The sequence below is a fragment of the Triturus cristatus genome, chromosome 4_1 (assembly GCF_964204655.1).
Source record: "Triturus cristatus chromosome 4_1, aTriCri1.1, whole genome shotgun sequence".
NCBI classification, from domain to species: domain Eukaryota; kingdom Metazoa; phylum Chordata; class Amphibia; order Caudata; family Salamandridae; genus Triturus; species Triturus cristatus.
The window spans coordinates 85,693,127-85,714,112 of record NC_140585.1 but is presented as its reverse complement, the minus strand read 5'-3'; the positions used below and the strand labels follow the sequence as shown (position 1 = coordinate 85,714,112).

The 20,986-nt window shown below is 47.4% G+C and overlaps 1 protein-coding gene across 1 annotated transcript in view; it reads left to right on the top strand.

The window, feature by feature from the left end:
- LOC146839613 (uncharacterized) overlaps positions 1-11,943 on the top strand; it is a 133,180-nt gene extending 121,237 nt beyond the window's left edge. The window contains exon 2 of the mRNA XM_085650361.1: positions 10,580-11,943. Coding sequence (XP_085506487.1) covers positions 10,580-11,929 — 1,350 coding nt within the window. The 3' untranslated portion in view covers positions 11,930-11,943. The remainder of the gene's footprint in view (positions 1-10,579) is intronic.
- The last annotated feature ends 9,043 nt before the right edge of the window (positions 11,944-20,986 follow it).

The window sequence follows — 20,986 nt, the reverse complement described above, 5'->3', positions numbered from 1 at the left end:
CTTGATTCCAGTGGCATGGAGAGCACGGGACTCACGTCTGAGCATACCCGTCCCACTCGGGGTGACAAATGCAAAAACAACAGTTGATGCACAGAATGCAGAACATTGTCATACATTCACCCCAATACAGAGATCTGGGCATAAATCCATCGTTTTCTGGCTCACCATGTCTTCCAGTTTGAACCCAGCCATATGCAAATCAGTCTTGACCCTGTGCCTCATGGGAACAGTCCAGACCGAACTGCCAAGCCAGGTCCTCCCTGGACTGGAAACGAGCATCCTAGGACCGGTTTCGGGGTTTCACCCCTCTTCAGCCAGGATAGCTTGATTCCAGTGGCATGGAGAGCACGGGACTCACGTCTGAGCATACCCGTCCCACTCGGGGTGACAAATGCAAAAACAACAGTTGATGGACAGAATGCAGAACATTGTCATACATTCACCCCAGTACAGAGATCTGGGCCTAAATCCATCGTTTTTTTGCTCACCATGCCATTCCAGTTTGAACCCAGGCATATGCAAATCAGTCTTGACCCTGTGCCTCATGGGAACAGTCCACACTGAACTACCAAGCCAGGTCCTCTCTTCAGCCAGGATAGCTTGATTCCAGTGGCATGGAGAGCACAGGACTCACGTCTGAGCACACCCGTCCCACTCGGGTTGACAAATGCAAAAACAACAGTTGATGGACAGAATGCAGAACATTGTCATACATTCACCCCAGTACAGAGATCGGGGCCTAAATCCATCGTTTTTTTGCTCACCATGCCATTCCAGTTTGAACCCAGCCATATGCAAATCAGTCTTGACCCTGTGCCTCATGGGAACAGTCCAGACCGAACTGCCAAGCCAGGTCCTCCCTGGACTGGAAACGAGCATCCTAGGACCGGTTTCGGGGTTTCACCCCTCTTCAGCCAGGATAGCTTGATTCCAGTGGCATGGAGAGCACGGGACTCACGTCTGAGCATACCCGTCCCACTCGGGGTGACAAATGCAAAAACAACAGTTGATGGACAGAATGCAGAACATTGTCATACATTCACCCCAGTACAGAGATCTGGGCCTAAATCCATCGTTTTTTTGCTCACCATGCCATTCCCGTTTGAACCCAGGCATATGCAAATCAGTCTTGACCCTGTGCCTCATGGGAACAGTCCACACTGAACTGCCAAGCCAGGTCCTCTCTTCAGCCAGGATAGCTTGATTCCAGTGGCATGGAGAGCACGGGACTCACGTCTGAGCATACCCGTCCCACTCGGGGTGACAAATGCAAAAACAACAGTTGATGGGCAGAATGCAGAACATTGTCATACATTCACCCCAGTACAGAGATCGGGGCCTAAATCCATCGTTTTTTTGCTCACCATGCCATTCCAGTTTGAACCCAGCCATATGCAAATCAGTCTTGACCCTGTGCCTCATGAGAACAGTCCAGACCGAACTGCCAAGCCAGGTCCTCCCTGGACTGGAAACGAGCATCCTAGGACCGGTTTCGGGGTTTCACCCCTCTTCAGCCAGGATAGCTTGATTCCAGTGGCATGGAGAGCACGGGACTCACGTCTGAGCATACCCGTCCCACTCGGGGTGACAAATGCAAAAACAACAGTTGATGGACAGAATGCAGAACATTGTCATACATTCACCCCAGTACAGAGATCTGGGCCTAAATCCATCGTTTTTTTGCTCACCATGCCATTCCCGTTTGAACCCAGGCATATGCAAATCAGTCTTGACCCTGTGCCTCATGGGAACAGTCCACACTGAACTGCCAAGCCAGGTCCTCTCTTCAGCCAGGATAGCTTGATTCCAGTGGCATGGAGAGCACGGGACTCACGTCTGGGCATACCCGTCCCACTCGGGGTGACAAATGCAAAAACAACAGTTGATGGGCAGAATGCAGAACATTGTCATACATTCACCCCAGTACAGAGATCTGGGCCTAAATCCATCGTTTTTTTGCTCACCATGCCATTCCAGTTTGAACCCAGCCATATGCAAATCAGTCTTGACCCTGTGCCCCATGGGAACAGTCCAGACCGAACTGCCAAGCCAGGTCCTCTCTTCAGCCAGGATAGCTTGATTCCAGTGGCATGGAGAGCACGGGACTCACGTCTGAGCATACCCGTCCCACTCGGGGTGACAAATGCAAAAACAACAGTTGATGGACAGAATGCAGAACATTGTCATACATTCACCCCAGTACAGAGATCTGGGCCTAAATCCATCGTTTTTTTGCTCACCATGCCATTCCAGTTTGAACCCAGCCATATGCAAATCAGTCTTGACCCTGTGCCTCATGGGAACAGTCCAGACCGAACTGCCAAGCCAGGTCCTCCCTGGACTGGAAACGAGCATCCTAGGACCGGTTTCGGGGTTTCACCCCTCTTCAGCCAGGATAGCTTGATTCCAGTGGCATGGAGAGCACGGGACTCACGTCTGAGCATACCCGTCCCACTCGGGGTGACAAATGCAAAAACAACAGTTGATGGACAGAATGCAGAACATTGTGATACATTCACCCCAGTACAGAGATCTGGGCATAAATCCATCGTTTTCTGGCTCACCATGTCTTCCAGTTTGAACCCAGCCATATGCAAATCAGTCTTGACCCTGTGCCTCATGGGAACAGTCCAGACCGAACTGCCAAGCCAGGTCCTACCTGGACTGAAAATGAGCATCCTAGGACTGGTTTCGGGGTTTCACCCCTCTTCAGCCAGGATAGCTTGATTCCAGTGGTATGGAGAGCACGGGACTCACGTCTGAGCATACCCGTCCCACTCGGGGTGACAAATGCAAAAACAACAGTTGATGGACAGAATGCAGAACATTGTCATACATTCACCCCAGTACAGAGATCTGGGCTTAAATCCATCGTTTTTTTGCTCACCATGCCATTCCAGTTTGAACCCAGCCATATGCAAATCAGTCTTGACCCTGTGCCTCATGGGAACAGTCCAGACCGAACTGCCAAGCCAGGACCTCCCTGGACTGGAAACGAGCATCCTAGGACCGGTTTCGGGGTTTCACCCCTCTTCAGCCAGGATAGCTTGATTCCAGTGGCTTGGAGAGCACGGGACTCACGTCTGAGCATACCCGTCCCACTCAGGGTGACAAATGCAAAAACAACAGTTGATGGACAGAATGCAGAACATTGTCATACATTCACCCCAGTACAGAGATCTGGGCCTAAATCCATCGTTTCTTTGCTCTCCATGCCATTCCAGTTTGAACCCAGCCATATGCAAATCAGTCTTGACCCTGTGCCTCATGGGAACAGTCCAGACCGAACTGCCAAGCCAGGTCCTCTCTTCAGCCAGGATAGCTTGATTCCAGTGGCATGGAGAGCACGGGACTCACGTCTGAGCATACCCGTCCCACTCGGGTTGACAAATGCAAAAACAACAGTTGATGGACAGAATGCAGAACATTGTCATACATTCACCCCAGTACAGAGATCGGGGCCTAAATCCATCATTTTTTTGCTCACCATGCCATTCCAGTTTGAACCCAGCCATATGCAAATCAGTCTTGACCCTGTGCCTCATGGGAACAGTCCATACCGAACTGCCAAGCCAGGTCCTCCTTGGACTGAAAACGAGCATCCCAGGACCGGTTTCGGGGTTTCACCCCTCTTCAGCCAGGATAGCTTGATTCCAGTGGCATGGAGAGCACGGGACTCACGTCTGAGCATACCCGTCCCACTCGGGGTGACAAATGCAAAAACAACAGTTGATGGACAGAATGCAGAACATTGTCATACATTCACCCCAGTACAGAGATCTGGGCTTAAATCCATCGTTTTTTTGCTCACCATGCCATTCCAGTTTGAACCCAGCCATATGCAAATCAGTCTTGACCCTGTGCCTCATGGGAACAGTCCAGACCGAACTGCCAAGCCAGGACCTCCCTGGACTGGAAACGAGCATCCTAGGACCGGTTTCGGGGTTTCACCCCTCTTCAGCCAGGATAGCTTGATTCCAGTGGCTTGGAGAGCACGGGACTCACGTCTGAGCATACCCGTCCCACTCAGGGTGACAAATGCAAAAACAACAGTTGATGGACAGAATGCAGAACATTGTCATACATTCACCCCAGTACAGAGATCTGGGCCTAAATCCATCGTTTCTTTGCTCTCCATGCCATTCCAGTTTGAACCCAGCCATATGCAAATCAGTCTTGACCCTGTGCCTCATGGGAACAGTCCAGACCGAACTGCCAAGCCAGGTCCTCTCTTCAGCCAGGATAGCTTGATTCCAGTGGCATGGAGAGCACGGGACTCACGTCTGAGCATACCCGTCCCACTCGGGTTGACAAATGCAAAAACAACAGTTGATGGACAGAATGCAGAACATTGTCATACATTCACCCCAGTACAGAGATCGGGGCCTAAATCCATCGTTTTTTTGCTCACCATGCCATTCCAGTTTGAACCCAGCCATATGCAAATCAGTCTTGACCCTGTGCCTCATGGGAACAGTCCAGACCGAACTGCCAAGCCAGGTCCTCCTTGGACTGAAAACGAGCATCCTAGGACCGGTTTCGGGGTTTCACCCCTCTTCAGCCAGGATAGCTTGATTCCAGTGGCATGGAGAGCACGGGACTCACGTCTGAGCATACCCGTCCCACTCGGGGTGACAAATGCAAAAACAACAGTTGATGGGCAGAATGCAGAACATTGTCATACATTCACCCCAGTACAGAGATCTGGGCCTAAATCCATCGTTTTTTTGCTCACCATGCCATTCCAGTTTGAACCCAGCCATATGCAAATCAGTCTTGACCCTGTGCCTCATGGGAACAGTCCAGACCGAACTGCCAAGCCAGGTCCTCTCTTCAGCCAGGATAGCTTGATTCCAGTGGCATGGAGAGCACGGGACTCACGTCTGAGCATACCCGTCCCACTCGGGGTGACAAATGCAAAAACAACAGTTGATGGACAGAATGCAGAACATTGTCATACATTCACCCCAGTACAGAGATCTGGGCCTAAATCCATCGTTTTTTTGCTCACCATGCCATTCCAGTTTGAACCCAGCCATATGCAAATCAGTCTTGACCCTGTGCCTCATGGGAACAGTCCAGACCGAACTGCCAAGCCAGGTCATCTCTTCAGCCAGGATAGCTTGATTCCAGTGGCATGGAGAGCACGGGACTCACGTCTGAGCATACCCGTCCCACTCGGGGTGACAAATGCAAAAACAACAGTTGATGGACAGAATGCAGAACATTGTCATACATTCACCCCAGTACAGAGATCTGGGCCTAAATTCATCGTTTTTTTGCTCACCATGCCATTCCAGTTTGAACCCAGCCATATGCAAATCAGTCTTGACCCTGTGCCTCATGGGAACAGTCCAGACCGAACTGCCAAGCCAGGTCCTACCTGGACTGAAAATGAGCATCCTAGGACTGGTTTCGGGGTTTCACCCCTCTTCAGCCAGGATAGCTTGATTCCAGTGGTATGGAGAGCACGGGACTCACGTCTGAGCATACCCGTCCCACTCGGGGTGACAAATGCAAAAACAACAGTTGATGGACAGAATGCAGAACATTGTCATACATTCACCCCAGTACAGAGATCTGGGCTTAAATCCATCGTTTTTTTGCTCACCATGCCATTCCAGTTTGAACCCAGCCATATGCAAATCAGTCTTGACCCTGTGCCTCATGGGAACAGTCCAGACCGAACTGCCAAGCCAGGACCTCCCTGGACTGGAAACGAGCATCCTAGGACCGGTTTCGGGGTTTCACCCTTCTTCAGCCAGGATAGCTTGATTCCAGTGGCTTGGAGAGCACGGGACTCACGTCTGAGCATACCCGTCCCACTCAGGGTGACAAATGCAAAAACAACAGTTGATGGACAGAATGCAGAACATTGTCATACATTCACCCCAGTACAGAGATCTGGGCCTAAATCCATCGTTTCTTTGCTCTCCATGCCATTCCAGTTTGAACCCAGCCATATGCAAATCAGTCTTGACCCTGTGCCTCATGGGAACAGTCCAGACCGAACTGCCAAGCCAGGTCCTCTCTTCAGCCAGGATAGCTTGATTCCAGTGGCATGGAGAGCACGGGACTCACGTCTGAGCATACCCGTCCCACTCGGGTTGACAAATGCAAAAACAACAGTTGATGGACAGAATGCAGAACATTGTCATACATTCACCCCAGTACAGAGATCGGGGCCTAAATCCATCGTTTTTTTGCTCACCATGCCATTCCAGTTTGAACCCAGCCATATGCAAATCAGTCTTGACCCTGTGCCTCATGGGAACAGTCCAGACCGAACTGCCAAGCCAGGTCCTACCTGGACTGGAAACGAGCATCCTAGGACCGGTTTCGGGGTTTCACCCTTCTTCAGCCAGGATAGCTTGATTCCAGTGGTATGGAGAGCACGGGACTCACGTCTGAGCATACCCGTCCCACTCGGGGTGACAAATGCAAAAACAACAGTTGATGGACAGAATGCAGAACATTGTCATACATTCACCCCAGTACAGAGATCTGGGCTTAAATCCATCGTTTTTTTGCTCACCATGCCATTCCAGTTTGAACCCAGCCATATGCAAATCAGTCTTGACCCTGTGCCTCATGGGAACAGTCCAGACCGAACTGCCAAGCCAGGACCTCCCTGGACTGGAAACGAGCATCCTAGGACCGGTTTCGGGGTTTCACCCTTCTTCAGCCAGGATAGCTTGATTCCAGTGGCTTGGAGAGCACGGGACTCACGTCTGAGCATACCCGTCCCACTCAGGGTGACAAATGCAAAAACAACAGTTGATGGACAGAATGCAGAACATTGTCATACATTCACCCCAGTACAGAGATCTGGGCCTAAATCCATCGTTTCTTTGCTCTCCATGCCATTCCAGTTTGAACCCAGCCATATGCAAATCAGTCTTGACCCTGTGCCTCATGGGAACAGTCCAGACCGAACTGCCAAGCCAGGTCCTCTCTTCAGCCAGGATAGCTTGATTCCAGTGGCATGGAGAGCACGGGACTCACGTCTGAGCATACCCGTCCCACTCGGGTTGACAAATGCAAAAACAACAGTTGATGGACAGAATGCAGAACATTGTCATACATTCACCCCAGTACAGAGATCGGGGCCTAAATCCATCGTTTTTTTGCTCACCATGCCATTCCAGTTTGAACCCAGCCATATGCAAATCAGTCTTGACCCTGTGCCTCATGGGAACAGTCCAGACCGAACTGCCAAGCCAGGTCCTCCTTGGACTGAAAACGAGCATCCTAGGACCGGTTTCGGGGTTTCACCCCTCTTCAGCCAGGATAGCTTGATACCAGTGGCATGGAGAGCACGGGACTCACGTCTTAGCATACCCGTCCCACTCGGGGTGACAAATGCAAAAACAACAGTTGATGGACAGAATGCAGAACATTGTCATACATTCACCCCAGTACAGAGATCTGGGCCTAAATCCATCGTTTTTTTGCTCACCATGCCATTCCAGTTTGAACCCAGCCATATGCAAATCAGTCTTGACCCTGTGCCTCATGGGAACAGTCCAGACCGAACTGCCAAGCCAGGTCCTCTCTTCAGCCAGGATAGCTTGATTCCAGTGGCATGGAGAGCACGGGACTCACGTCTGAGCATACCCGTCCCACTCGGGTTGACAAATGCAAAAACAACAGTTGATGGACAGAATGCAGAACATTGTCATACATTCACCCCAGTACAGAGATCGGGGCCTAAATCCATCGTTTTTTTGCTCACCATGCCATTCCAGTTTGAACCCAGCCATATGCAAATCAGTCTTGACCCTGTGCCTCATGGGAACAGTCCAGACCGAACTGCCAAGCCAGGTCCTCCTTGGACTGAAAACGAGCATCCTAGGACCGGTTTCGGGGTTTCACCCCTCTTCAGCCAGGATAGCTTGATTCCAGTGGCATGGAGAGCACGGGACTCACGTCTGAGCATACCCGTCCCACTCGGGGTGACAAATGCAAAAACAACAGTTGATGGACAGAATGCAGAACATTGTCATACATTCACCCCAGTACAGAGATCTGGGCCTAAATCCATCGTTTTTTTGCTCACCATGCCATTCCAGTTTGAACCCAGCCATATGCAAATCAGTCTTGACCCTGTGCCTCATGGGAACAGTCCAGACCGAACTGCCAAGCCAGATCCTCTCTTCAGCCAGGATAGCTTGATTCCAGTGGCATGGAGAGCACGGGACTCACGTCTGAGCATACCCGTCCCACTCGGGTTGACAAATGCAAAAACAACAGTTGATGGACAGAATGCAGAACATTGTCATACATTCACCCCAGTACAGAGATCGGGGCCTAAATCCATCGTTTTTTTGCTCACCATGCCATTCCAGTTTGAACCCAGCCATATACAAATCAGTCTTGACCCTGTGCCTCATGGGAACAGTCCAGACCGAACTGCCAAGCCAGGTCCTCCTTGGACTGAAAACGAGCATCCTAGGACCGGTTTCGGGGTTTCACCCCTCTTCAGCCAGGATAGCTTGATTCCAGTGGCATGGAGAGCACGGGACTCACGTCTGAGCATACCCGTCCCACTCGGGGTGACAAATGCAAAAACAACAGTTGATGGACAGAATGCAGAACATTGTCATACATTCACCCCAGTACAGAGATCTGGGCCTAAATCCATCGTTTTTTTGCTCACCATGCCATTCCAGTTTGAACCCAGCCATATGCAAATCAGTCTTGACCCTGTGCCTCATGGGAACAGTCCAGACCGAACTGCCAAGCCAGGTCATCTCTTCAGCCAGGATAGCTTGATTCCAGTGGCATGGAGAGCACGGGACTCACGTCTGAGCATACCCGTCCCACTCGGGGTGACAAATGCAAAAACAACAGTTGATGGACAGAATGCAGAACATTGTCATACATTCACCCCAGTACAGAGATCTGGGCCTAAATTCATCGTTTTTTTGCTCACCATGCCATTCCAGTTTGAACCTAGGCATATGCAAATCAGTCTTGACCCTGTGCCTCATGGGAACAGTCCAGACCGAACTGCCAAGCCAGGTCCTCCCTGGACTGGAAACGAGCATCCTAGGACCGGTTTCGGGGTTTCACCCCTCTTCAGCCAGGATAACTTGATTCCAGTGGCATGGAGTGCACGGGACTCACGTCTGAGCATACCCGTCCCACTCGGGGTGACAAATGCAAAAACAACAGTTGATGGACAGAATGCAGAACATTGTCATACATTCACCCCAGCACAGAGATCGGGGCCTAAATCCATCGTTTTTTTGCTCACCATGCCATTCCAGTTTAAACCCAGCCATATGCAAATCAGTCTTGACCCTGTGCCTTATGGGAACAATCCAGACCGAACTGCCAAGCCAGGTCCTCCCTGGACTGGAAACGAGCATCCTAGGACCGGTTTCGGGGTTTCACCCCTCTTCAGCCAGGATAGCTTGATTCCAGTGGCATGGAGAGCACGGGACTCACGTCTGAGCATACCCGTCCCACTCGGGGTGACAAATACAAAAACAACAGTTGATGGACAGAATGCAGAACATTGTCATACATTCACCCCAGTACAGAGATCTGGGACTAAATCCATCGTTTTTTTGCTCACCATGCCGTTCCAGACTTCTAACCAAGCACTCTAAAAGGGATCCCTGGACTTTTAACCAAGCACTCTCAAAGGGATCCCTGGAGTTTTAACCAAGCGCTCTACTACTACCGAGATTAGCAGGGCCTCTCAATAACCCTTAGGCTCTTAACCAAGCAACTCTTTGCTGATCTAGAGGAGGCACTCTGCTCACTAAGCCTCAGGCTGCCAAGCACGCACTCTACGATGCAATGGAGGAGACACTCCCATTTTTACCAATAACTGTACCCCTGAATTGCAGGAGCAGCACCCGAGAGAACGGCTTACCTTTTCCATGCTGGTGCTTGATGTTGGGCGAGTGCTCTTGACTTCTCTGAAGCACAGTTCTCGTCACTATAGGTCCTGTCTTCTTGGTGTGTGTCGGTGTAAGCCCTGGGTACTTGCGGAAAAGTGGCACGTCCAGGTAATCTTGTTTTTCTGCCATCAGCTGTGTGCCAGTGTTCAGTGTTATATCTGTCTACAAAGTATTCAAGTGGCTGATTATGCTAAATAACATTTTATAGCATGTGGGGCTCACAGCTGCAGCTCTTCCTCCACTGCTGCTGGCTTTTAACTTTTGCGGCAAAAGACATCTTTTTTTAAAGTTAAAAGCCGGTAGCAGTGGCTGAAGAACTGCAGCTGTGAGCCCCACATACTATAAAATGTTATTTAGCATAATCTGTGAGTGTCTTGGGCAACTGCTTCCTCTGCCAGTCTTTAATTGTTAGCCAATACCACTTTGGATTAAGGGAAATAGGTGGGTGGGTCAAGTGGAGGAAGTGGGTGGTGCCGGGGACATGGGTGTGGCCTCCTACAAAAATTTGAGCACCTGGACTTAATATTTTAGAAATTAAGCACTGGCTTCTAGGCAAATAAGATGCTTACTTCAGCTTGCAAAGAAGATGCCGTCAGAATATACTTATCAATGTTTTTTGTAATCGATTGTTAATGATACGTTTTTTAATGCCTTTTATATTCCAGCTAATTCGCAACGACCTTCGTGATGAAATGCAGGCAGAGAGGGAGATATCTGATGATCTGCGTCTCAGTCTGAGAGAGAGTCAGGCCGTTAACGACGACTACAAAGATTCTTATTTTGACCGGGGTCACTTATTCCCCAACTCCTTCCAGGTAAAAACTCTCAGAGACTCCACCTTCACTCTCACAAACGCTGTCCCCATGGACCCCTGCTTCAACAGAGACAGGTGGTCCAAACTGGAGAAGGAGCTCAAATCCCAGTTACTCTCAAATTGTGTGAACTTGGATGGTATCGCCTTCCTGGTGACAGGGTCAGTGCCGGACCAAAACAGGAAAATACCCGTCTTTGATCCTGAGGACACAGCGCCACCTGCAGGCCCAAACCAGGACCACAACAGAGTGTCTGTGCCCAGCCACGTGTGGACCGCCGTGTGCTGTCATCACTGGGATGAAAATAAGAAATTCTCTCTGGCGTTTCTAGGCGAGAACAAGGCTGACGGGGCAATCGAAACACTGCTTGTGCAGGATCTGGCAGCCAGGCTGAGAACTCTGTATGCTTCTCCTGACAATATTGACATTTTTAAGGACCTTTGTCAGGGCACTGATGAGGAGCTTCGGGACAAAACCTTGTCAGAAATTAAGAAAAAAATTGTAAGCGGCAATATGCGAATAGACCTGGCCTTAGAAAGGAAGAGGGCCGCAGATAATCTTGCTCAGAAATCCAGTTCAGCGCAAAAACAAGTGAAGACCTCTACTGGCACTACCTACTCACTGCAGTTCCCAAATTACTCTGAGTGGGAAAAAGTTTACAACAGCGAGCCGGGGTACGTCTGTTTGCTCTCCACCCTGGGACTTGTCGGCCACCACGCCACCACCCTTGACCACGACGAGCTCTATAAAAGGCGTAAAAGGAGCGCAGCCTCTGAAACGGAGGGTCCTGTTTGCCTTGTGCAGAAGAAGGCTGCGCTTCCAACACCAGCCTTGGGAGAACAATGTGTCAGTGATGTTTGTAGTAACAAGAACCAACGCTACAGCTGGTGCTGGACGGCTAAGAGCTGGGCTTACTGCTGCACGGGGCAATGCGAACTAAGCGAGGGAGAATACAAGTGCCAAAGCTCCTCTCATGGTAAAGTGCCCTGCTCCCCTCAGTACTCCAGCGTGACAGCTGCCGGGGGGACTTGCCGCAGTGACCACCCATGTGGGAGATATGGATCTAGTTATTACTGGTGTTATACAGATTATGAGGAGAACTGGGACTACTGCTGTTCTCCAAGGTACCCCTGTGGGTCGAGTGAACGAAACGGCTGTGACGCAGCTGATTCAGGCGGTAGATGGGTCTGGTGCCACATGTAGGCCAGAGATGCAGGTCAGAGATACATCCAACACGTGCACAAATAGGTGATTATATCTGTGAGGTGTTTGAATTCACCATCACTAAGGGGCATATCAGCAAGGAACGGCGATAAATAACACAAAGCGCGCTTAGCACTTTGTTATTCATCACCGTCTATCTCTGGAATTGATCCCCCTGGTAGCGCATTATCAACAACGCGTTGCTGCAGGGTGATAAAAATTCCAGAGATAGCGGGGGAAATCGCCGTTTTGCAGGGAACATCACTGGTTTTCCAGCGATGTTCCCTGCAAAAGGGTGATAACCTTGCTTATACAGCCCGGTGGTCGTTGCAGCAGAATCCACCCCATATGTTAGGGATGGGTAAATCAGGATTTTAGCAGACGTTAGCTTTTGGAGAAAACAGTGATTTTCTCCAAAAACTAACGTCTGCTAAAATGCTGGGGCAGCCTTGTAAATATCGCGATGTGAACATCAGCGATATTTGCAAGGCTGTACTGCCCAGTGACGCCCACTTTGCATCTCATTAGAGATGCAAAGAGAGGCGTCGGGAAAAAGGGTGCTAACATGCGATTATGCATGTTAGCACCCTCTTGTAAATAGGGCGAAAGTTTTATCTCCGCTTTTTTGGCTTTTAAAGCCAAAAAATCAGAGATAAAGCCCTTGTTAATATGCCCCTATATTCTTTTGAATAGTTGGGGCTCATTGCATGTGCCGGAAATGTCACGATCTCCGGTTCCTCAAGCAGACATATTTTGGACTTCTTTTCAAGTTTATGGGGATGGCCCGAAGTAGCAAAGCTGTGATGATTAGTAAATATTAGCTTTGGAATTACAACTATCCGTCCTCTGAATGACTGGTAACCATAAAAACTGGTGCATGGCTCACTAATTTCCACATAATTCCCCTCATGTTAGTCCATTTTCTCTGCGAAATTCCAATGGTTTGTCTCAGAAAAAAAATTATGAAGGTGTGGATTTTCACGCACAATTTGTGAATCTGATTTGAACTAAGGGCCATATTTACAAAAAATGCCAGAACATGGTGTAACGCCAACTTTGGCAACACCAAACTGAAATTTGTTAAACACAGGGATGCACGGTATTTACAAAAATACAGCATATCCCTGCGTTTCCCCTAGCGCTGGTGCTGAAGAAGCTGCCTAGCGCCAGCACAGTCACCCTTGCACCATGTTGCAAGGATGCCTGCGCAGCGCTGCAGGGAGGATTGTGTGCAGGAAGGGACCCCTTCGTGCACATAGACAATCTTTACAGGCGATTTGCTGTTTCTATATGTGCTGCAGAATGCAGCACACATGGAAAGAGAAAAATACCAGGAGAAATGAAGCATTTCTCCTCGTATCAACTATTTAAGACCAGGTATTTCCTTGTCTTATTTTTGGCTCTGCCCCATACCTTGTAAACATGGGGAAGCGTCAAAAATCAATGGGTGTTGCAGGGGAACACCCACTGCAACACCCATTGCCCGCCCCTTCCACTCCAAGTGTAGCGTGAAAGAGGGCCTTATTTAAAAGGCAGCGTTAAGCCACATTAAGTGGTAACGCTGCCTTGTAAATAAAGCGAAGCCCCAATCGCCACAGGAACGTCATAAAATGTGATGTTCCTGTAGCGATAGGGGCTTGTAAATATGCCACAATGGGTGGTACGGTGGAAATGCCTACCACAACACCCATTTCCCGCCCCTTTCACGCTAAGTGTAGCGTAAAAGAGGGCCTTATTTACAAGGTGGTGTAAAGCCACGTTAAGTGGCTTAACGCTGCCTGGTAAATAAGGAGAAGCCCCAAACTGCACAGGACCGTCACATAAAGTGACGCTCCTGTGGAGATAGGGGCTTGTAAATATGCCCCAAAATGTCCACTTGAATCGCGATTAGAAAGAAATTGATAATGAAGGTTCTATCCATGAACAAGTCACCCGGACGAGGAGAAAACGTGTGAAAATCGGTGCAGAAACTAGAGAATCCAGAAGTTATTCCTCATTTCAAGGATCTTATTACGGATGTACAAAAGTGGTATCACCAGACCCGGAATTGCCAATGCCACAGGCTGTGGTAATAATAAAGGGGCATATCAGCAAGGGCCGGTGCTAATTATCACTCAGCGCTCTTAGCGTGAGGATAATTATCGCCGGCCAACTCTGAATTTTATCGCGGAGATAGCGTGCTATTAGCAACGCTTATCTCCAAAGCGATAAAATTCAGAGCGCAAGCTGCCAATTGTGAGATTATCGCTGGAAAGACAGTGATAATCCCACAAGGTTTGGTGATAGCTTGCTGATAGGGATAGACATACTTAGCCATGATATCCTCCTTACATAGGATATCATGGCTAAGTCAGAAAAATACCAGACGTAAAAAAGCAGTGTTAACCGCGGTTAGCGCTGCTTTTTTTTTTTCTGTAACAGGGTTAGCGATATCCTTGATAATAGGAGAAATGTCGCTTAGCGACATTTCTCCTATTATTTTACTCTGGAACGCCCCTTTTGCATCTCATTAGAGATGCAAGGGGAAGTGTAGAGTAAAAGGGTGCTAACATGCGAATATGCGTGTTAGCACCCTGTTGCTGATAGGGCGCAAGTTTTATCTCTGCTTTTTTGGCTTTTAAAGCCAAAAAAGCAGAGATAATCTCCTTGTTGATATGCCCCAAAGTGTGCTGTTTCAGCAACATTAAACGTTTTCCAACTCAGAAGTGGAATCACTGCTGGGATTGGTGTTTGCACACCCATTTCCTCATCATTCACAGGACTTTCCACAGAAATAATGTGCAGGTTTCCCCCTCCTAACTCTTAATCACCATTCAAGCAGTGGTTTCTGCCCACACTACGATTATCAGTGCTTTTTAATAGACCCCAGGACGGAAACATTGTAACGGTGCAGTGATACTGCACTTAACATACCGCACAGGAGTAACGGATGGGTAAATCGATGCCAGCGTGCATGGATGGATGGCTGTGGATAAATGTGTGAGTGTGTGCACTCATGGGTGAAAGAGTGATAAATGTGCATGCATGGATGAATGGATGGGTAAGTCGATGCCAGCGTGCATGGATGGCTGGCTGTGGATAAATGTGTGAGTGTGTGCACTCATGGGTGAAAGAGTGATAAATGTGTATGCATGGATGAATGAATGGGTAAGTCGATGCCAGTGTGCATGGATGGCTGGCTGTGGATAAATGTGTGAGTGTGTGCACTCATGGGTAAAAGAGTGATAAATGTGCATGCATGGATGAATGAATGGGTAAGTCGATGCCAGTGTGCATGGATGGCTGGCTGTGGATAAATGTGTGAGTGTGTGCACTCATGGGTGAAAGAGTGATAAATGTGTATGCATGGATGAATGAATGGGTAAATCGATGCCAGCGTGCATGGATGGATTGCTGTGGATAAATGTGTGAGTGTGTGCACTCATGGGTGAAAGAGTGATAAATGTGCATGCATGGATGAATGGATGGGTAAGTCGATGCCAGCGTGCATGGATGGCTGGCTGTGGATAAATGTGTGAGTGTGTGCACTCATGGGTGAAAGAGTGATAAATGTGCATGCATGGATGAATGGATAGGTAAGTCGATGCCAGCGTGCATGGATGGCTGGCTGTGGATAAATGTGTGAGTGTGTGCACTCATGGGTGAAAGAGTAATAAATGTGCATGCATGGATGAATGGATGGGTAAGTCGATGCCAGCGTGCATGGATGGCTGGCTGTGGATAAATGTGTGAGTGTGTGCACTCATGGGTGAAAGAGTGATAAATGTGCATGCATGGATGAATGGATGGGTAAGTCGATGCCAGCGTGCATGGATGGCTGGCTGTGGATAAATGTGTGAGTGTGTGCACTCATGGGTGAAAGAGTGATAAATGTGCATGCGTGGATGAATGGATGGGTAATTCGATGCCAGCGTGCATGGATGGCTGGCAGCTGGGTGCATGGGTGGGCCCCCTTGGCAGCACTCTTCCCTCTCGCTGCTGCAGCTCAGTCCTTCACCCGTGCGCCCGCTAATCCATTGAGCCATCTATATGCCCAGCAACTCAAAATTGCGTCCATTCATGACCTCAAAAAAACAATTCATTCACCCATCCATTAACTCATTCTTTCATTCACCCAAACACACAACTGCACAAAGCCGCTCGCCCAGGAAGAAGCACTCTCTGATAGCAACCCAACTCTGGGTTCAACCTGGAGACACAAGAAGGGCACATGTTAGAAGCTATGCCTTAGCTGGTGTAAGAAATACTGAGGTAGAGATCAACCCATGAACCAAGAGCAGTGTACATGTTCAGAATCGGATTTAGGATCACATTTGTGCAAAATCAGGAAGTGAATCCAGACATAGCTGTCAATGAGCCTCGTGCCATGTATGACCCCTCACTCCTGGCTTCTTAGCTTTTATTTGCCAAATAGCAATTTGATTTATGGGGCCTTGAAAGCATGGGATTTAAAGCTGCACATTACAACTTTTGGCTAAAACAGAGGACATATAAAAACATGGAACAAACTAGCAGCCAGTGAGCAAAGATGACATGAAGGAACGAAGCATAAACACACCAATGGACTGGTGTAACTAGAAACACGAGCCCACCTGCAAGAACTGTTCTTCTTCTTATCTTAAATGTTTGATCTTCTTAATATGATAGCAAAATATGATTATTAACACGTGATGTCTTATTAGAGCAAACAATATTGTGTGTGCTTATTATGGGAATATGTCTGTCAATCATCTAATCCTTTAGTTTCAATGATGAACAATTCTTACTGAGCTTATGCAAACTCGAGAATATATTTTCTAATTGTTGTAACATGAACACATCATCTCTAAAATATACAGATTATACAGAGAAACAGGATACCAGAACTGAGCAGCTCAATTATCTTTTAAAAACTCGAATATAGAAAAGACTCTCCTCAATGGATTTAACATTGTGGAAAAGTACATTCATCTTTCAAAAATATTCTCGCTCCAACTTCCACAAGACATTGCAGTTTTCTTGCATAAAATATTTTGTATCTCCTTTTTCGAATTAGCTGGATTTAAAGGAAAACTTTATCTACTCTACAAGCAACATACCAAATTCCCTCTTGGTAAGAACAGCCCTCTAGCCCCCCTCTGATAGGCCTATTTACCTATTTTAACCAATTTCAAAGTGTAAGTGAGACACACAGCTAAAGAATGCATCTTTTAAGTTATATTTTGTAAACGCAGTTTGTTCTGGTCATAAAGTCTAATCTCTAAATCTTCCCAGGATGAAATATGAAGAATATGTTTTTGCCTTGGGCGACACGACTTCGATCTTTGTAACAATTCAGCACTTACGCATGGTTCTGGTTAACAATTCAGCACTTAGGCATGGTTCTGGTTAACAATTCGGCACTTAGGCATGGTTCTGGTTAACAATTCAGCACTTAGGCATGATTCTGGCTATTTTGTAGAATCAATACTTAAGTCGGGGGTTTCCAGAAAGGGCCAGTATTGATGTTCTCAGAGGCTGGAAAAGTAAAAAAACATGCACACACTTGGCATTTAGTCAGTGGTTGGACACAGCACTTGAGATTCAGTCAGTGGTTGGATACAACACTTGGCATTCAGTCAGAGGTTGGGCACAGCACTTCACATTCAGTCAGTGGTTGGACACAGCACTTGAGATTTAGTAAGTGGTTGGATACAGCACTTGTCATTCAGTCAGTGGGTGGGCACAGCACTTCACATTCAGTCAGTGGTTGGACGCTGCACTTGGCATTCAGTCAGTGGTTGGGCAGAGCTCCTGAGATTCAGTCAGTGGTTGGACAGAGCTCCTGAGATTCAGTCAGTGGTTGGACACAGCTCCTGAGATTCACTCAGTGGTTGGACAGAGCTTCTGAGATTCAGTCAGTGGTTGGACAGAGCTCCTGAGATTCAGTCAGTGGTTGGACACAGCTTCTGAGATTCACTCAGTGGTTGGACACAGCTTCTGAGATTCACTCAGTGGTTGGACAGAGCTTCTGAGATTCAGTCAGTGGTTGGACAGAGCTCCGGAGATTCAGTCAGTGGTTGGGCACAGCTCCGGAGATTCACTCAGTGGTTGGACACAGCTTCTGAGATTCAGTCAGTGGTTGGACACAGCTCCTGAGATTCACTCAGTGGTTGGACAGAGCTCCTGAGATTCACTCAGTGGTTGGACAGAGCTCCTGAGATTCACTCAGTGGTTGGACACAGCTCCTGAGATTCACTCAGTGGTTGGACACAGCTTCTGAGATTCAGTCAGTGGTTGGACAGAGCTCCGGAGATTCACTCAGTGGTTGGACAGAGCTCCTGAGATTCACTCAGTGGTTGGACACAGCTCCTGAGATTCACTCAGTGGTTGGACACAGCTTCTGAGATTCAGTCAGTGGTTGGACAGAGCTCCGGAGATTCAGTCAGTGGTTGGACACAGCTTCTGAGATTCAGTCAGTGGTTGGACAGAGCTCCGGAGATTCAGTCAGTGGTTGGACAGAGCTCCTGAGATTCACTCAGTGGTTGGACAGAGCTCCGGAGATTCAGTCAGTGGTTGGACAGAGCTCCGGAGATTCAGTCAGTGGTTGGATACAGCACTTGTCATTCAGTCAGTGGGTGGGCACAGCACTTCACATTCAGTCAGTGGTTGGACGCTGCACTTGAGATTCAGTCAGTGGTTGGACAGAGCTCCTGAGATTCAGTCAGTGGTTGGACAGAGCTCCTGAGATTCACTCAGTGGTTGGACAGAGCTCCGGAGATTCAGTCAGTGGTTGGACAGAGCTCCGGAGATTCAGTCAGTGGTTGGATACAGCACTTGTCATTCAGTCAGTGGGTGGGCACAGCACTTCACATTCAGTCAGTGGTTGGACGCTGCACTTGAGATTTAGTCAGTGGTTGGACAGAGCTCCTGAGATTCAGTCAGTGGTTGGACAGAGCTCCTGAGATTCACTCAGTGGTTGGACAGAGCTCCGGAGATTCAGTCAGTGGTTGGACAGAGCTCCGGAGATTCACTCAGTGGTTGCATGCTCAATTACATTAGGAAATACCCCTGAAGAACCAAACTACAACAATCATTATAATAACAGCAGAGAGAGAGAGAGAGAACTTATAGTCTTTCTTCTTCTGAAGCCTGGAAGTGTTTTCTTTCCCTGAAGTGGGTACTTTACTTCCTGCTTTGTTGAGGGGTCTTTCCTTTCTTAACTACCTGCCTATCCGGGCTCTTTCCAATTTAATCCAGCAAGACTCTGGCCACACTAAAAATGAGTTTGCTAGATTCTGGTCCCTGGTGAGGGGAGCTAGAACATCTATCGGAAATATGTCTTCTCCTTGTGAAAAGGTAAAAATAACACCCACAAATCTCCAAAACTGAGGGCAGAGACAGCATACAAATTCTGAAGCAATAAGTAAAGGGAAAGGGAGAGTTAATTCATATAGTAATAAAAAGTATAATGGTATTTATAAATGTAATTTTCCAAAAATGTTAACAGGGAGGATATATTGAGAAACCATGGATTCCAGGTAAAAAAAGGACTTGAATGACAGTACAAAATAGCGTAAAATTCAAGATTCCTAAGAGTCAATACATTGGTATAAAACAGATTTTGAAATAGTTCCAGTTCCATGCAGAGGAGCTCCTCGTTACTGTAAAGACCTGGGTCAATGATTCTGGATACTTATTCGCACTTTCTTGTGCTTTCAAGTTTTAAACCAAGTAGTTAATGTGCTGCCTTTCCTAAAACAAAGTGCATCGGAGAGGCCTCAACCTCTCATAAATCAGACTGAACAGATATTGTGAGCCACATACGAAATGGCACAAAGTTACTGCACCTATGTTAACAAAATAAACACATTCATGCATTATTTGTGGCAACAACATTTTTGTGTGAAATGCGATCTTAAAATACATGCTGCCTGAATGCTAAGGGGTTGGAGAAATTGAGTTATTGAAATGTGTGAGGTACAACACATACAAATAAATACATCTGAATGCCCGTTGTGAGGGGAAAATGAAATGGTTATGCAACGCCATTGTGATTAATTTGAACATTATGCATACGTTTTAATCTGCTTCACACGTGATTCGAAACTTATTAATCATTTTATAAGTCACAAGGTGGATAAGTAGAAAATAAACATATGTTTCATATTTGTGGCATGTAATGGAAAAGGTTTTAATTTTATTAATAAACATTACTTAACTGGAAATTATTGTCTGGATCATTGTAGTAAATTGAATATGCATTTGCAATGCATTAGGGCTCGCTTTTGGCGAGAGTTAGAGCTATTGGCGTTGTAAATTGCAATGTCTTTTACCTATGTGTTTTGGCATGGAGAGTGATGGGTGCATGTAAGGTTGTGACTAAGTCAGTTACCTATAAAACAGTTTGCTTATAAACAACCAGTTATGGTGAAGCAGCCAGTGTTAAAGGCCATACGTCACGGTGTCTGCAAGAATAGTTAACCATGTGTTAGATGTTAATGGTAGACTGGTGGATCATGGGCTTGGTTGGGGGAGATAATCGTACCTGCGAATCCACCTTAAGAGCCTTCTTTGTGTTAATATTCTTTGTGAAAAACCAATGTTGAGAGCAACAGAAATTACACAAATTCACGTATGTGCACTGGGATTACCTGACAGCAATTTGAGTGGTAAATCCAATCAACATTTACTGTATTTCCCAATAAATGCAAATATAAAACATATGAAATAATAGTTTAAAAAAGGTGGAGGACAAAAAGCAATAAGGGTTGACAGTTCAAGGGTGCTAGTGGCGAGTCGAGGAGGTCACGAGAGATAAGACAAAAACAATGAAGGAAAGTAGTTGAATAGAGAATGGAGGGGAGATTTAACAAATACATTGGATGCTGGATGGGAAGGGGGACTGGGGTTCAGAGTAGACAAAAAAGCAGATGTGTGGATGCAAGATCGAAGACAAAAAGCTTTGAGACTATTCAAGGAAGACTGTGTTTTAGATTGAATAAAAGGCATACATGTAGTCAAAAGTTGAGGGTGGCTGGAAAAGAAAGTTGATAGAATTTAAAGATGAAAGAGTGTAGGGTGGATGGCGTGTAGAAG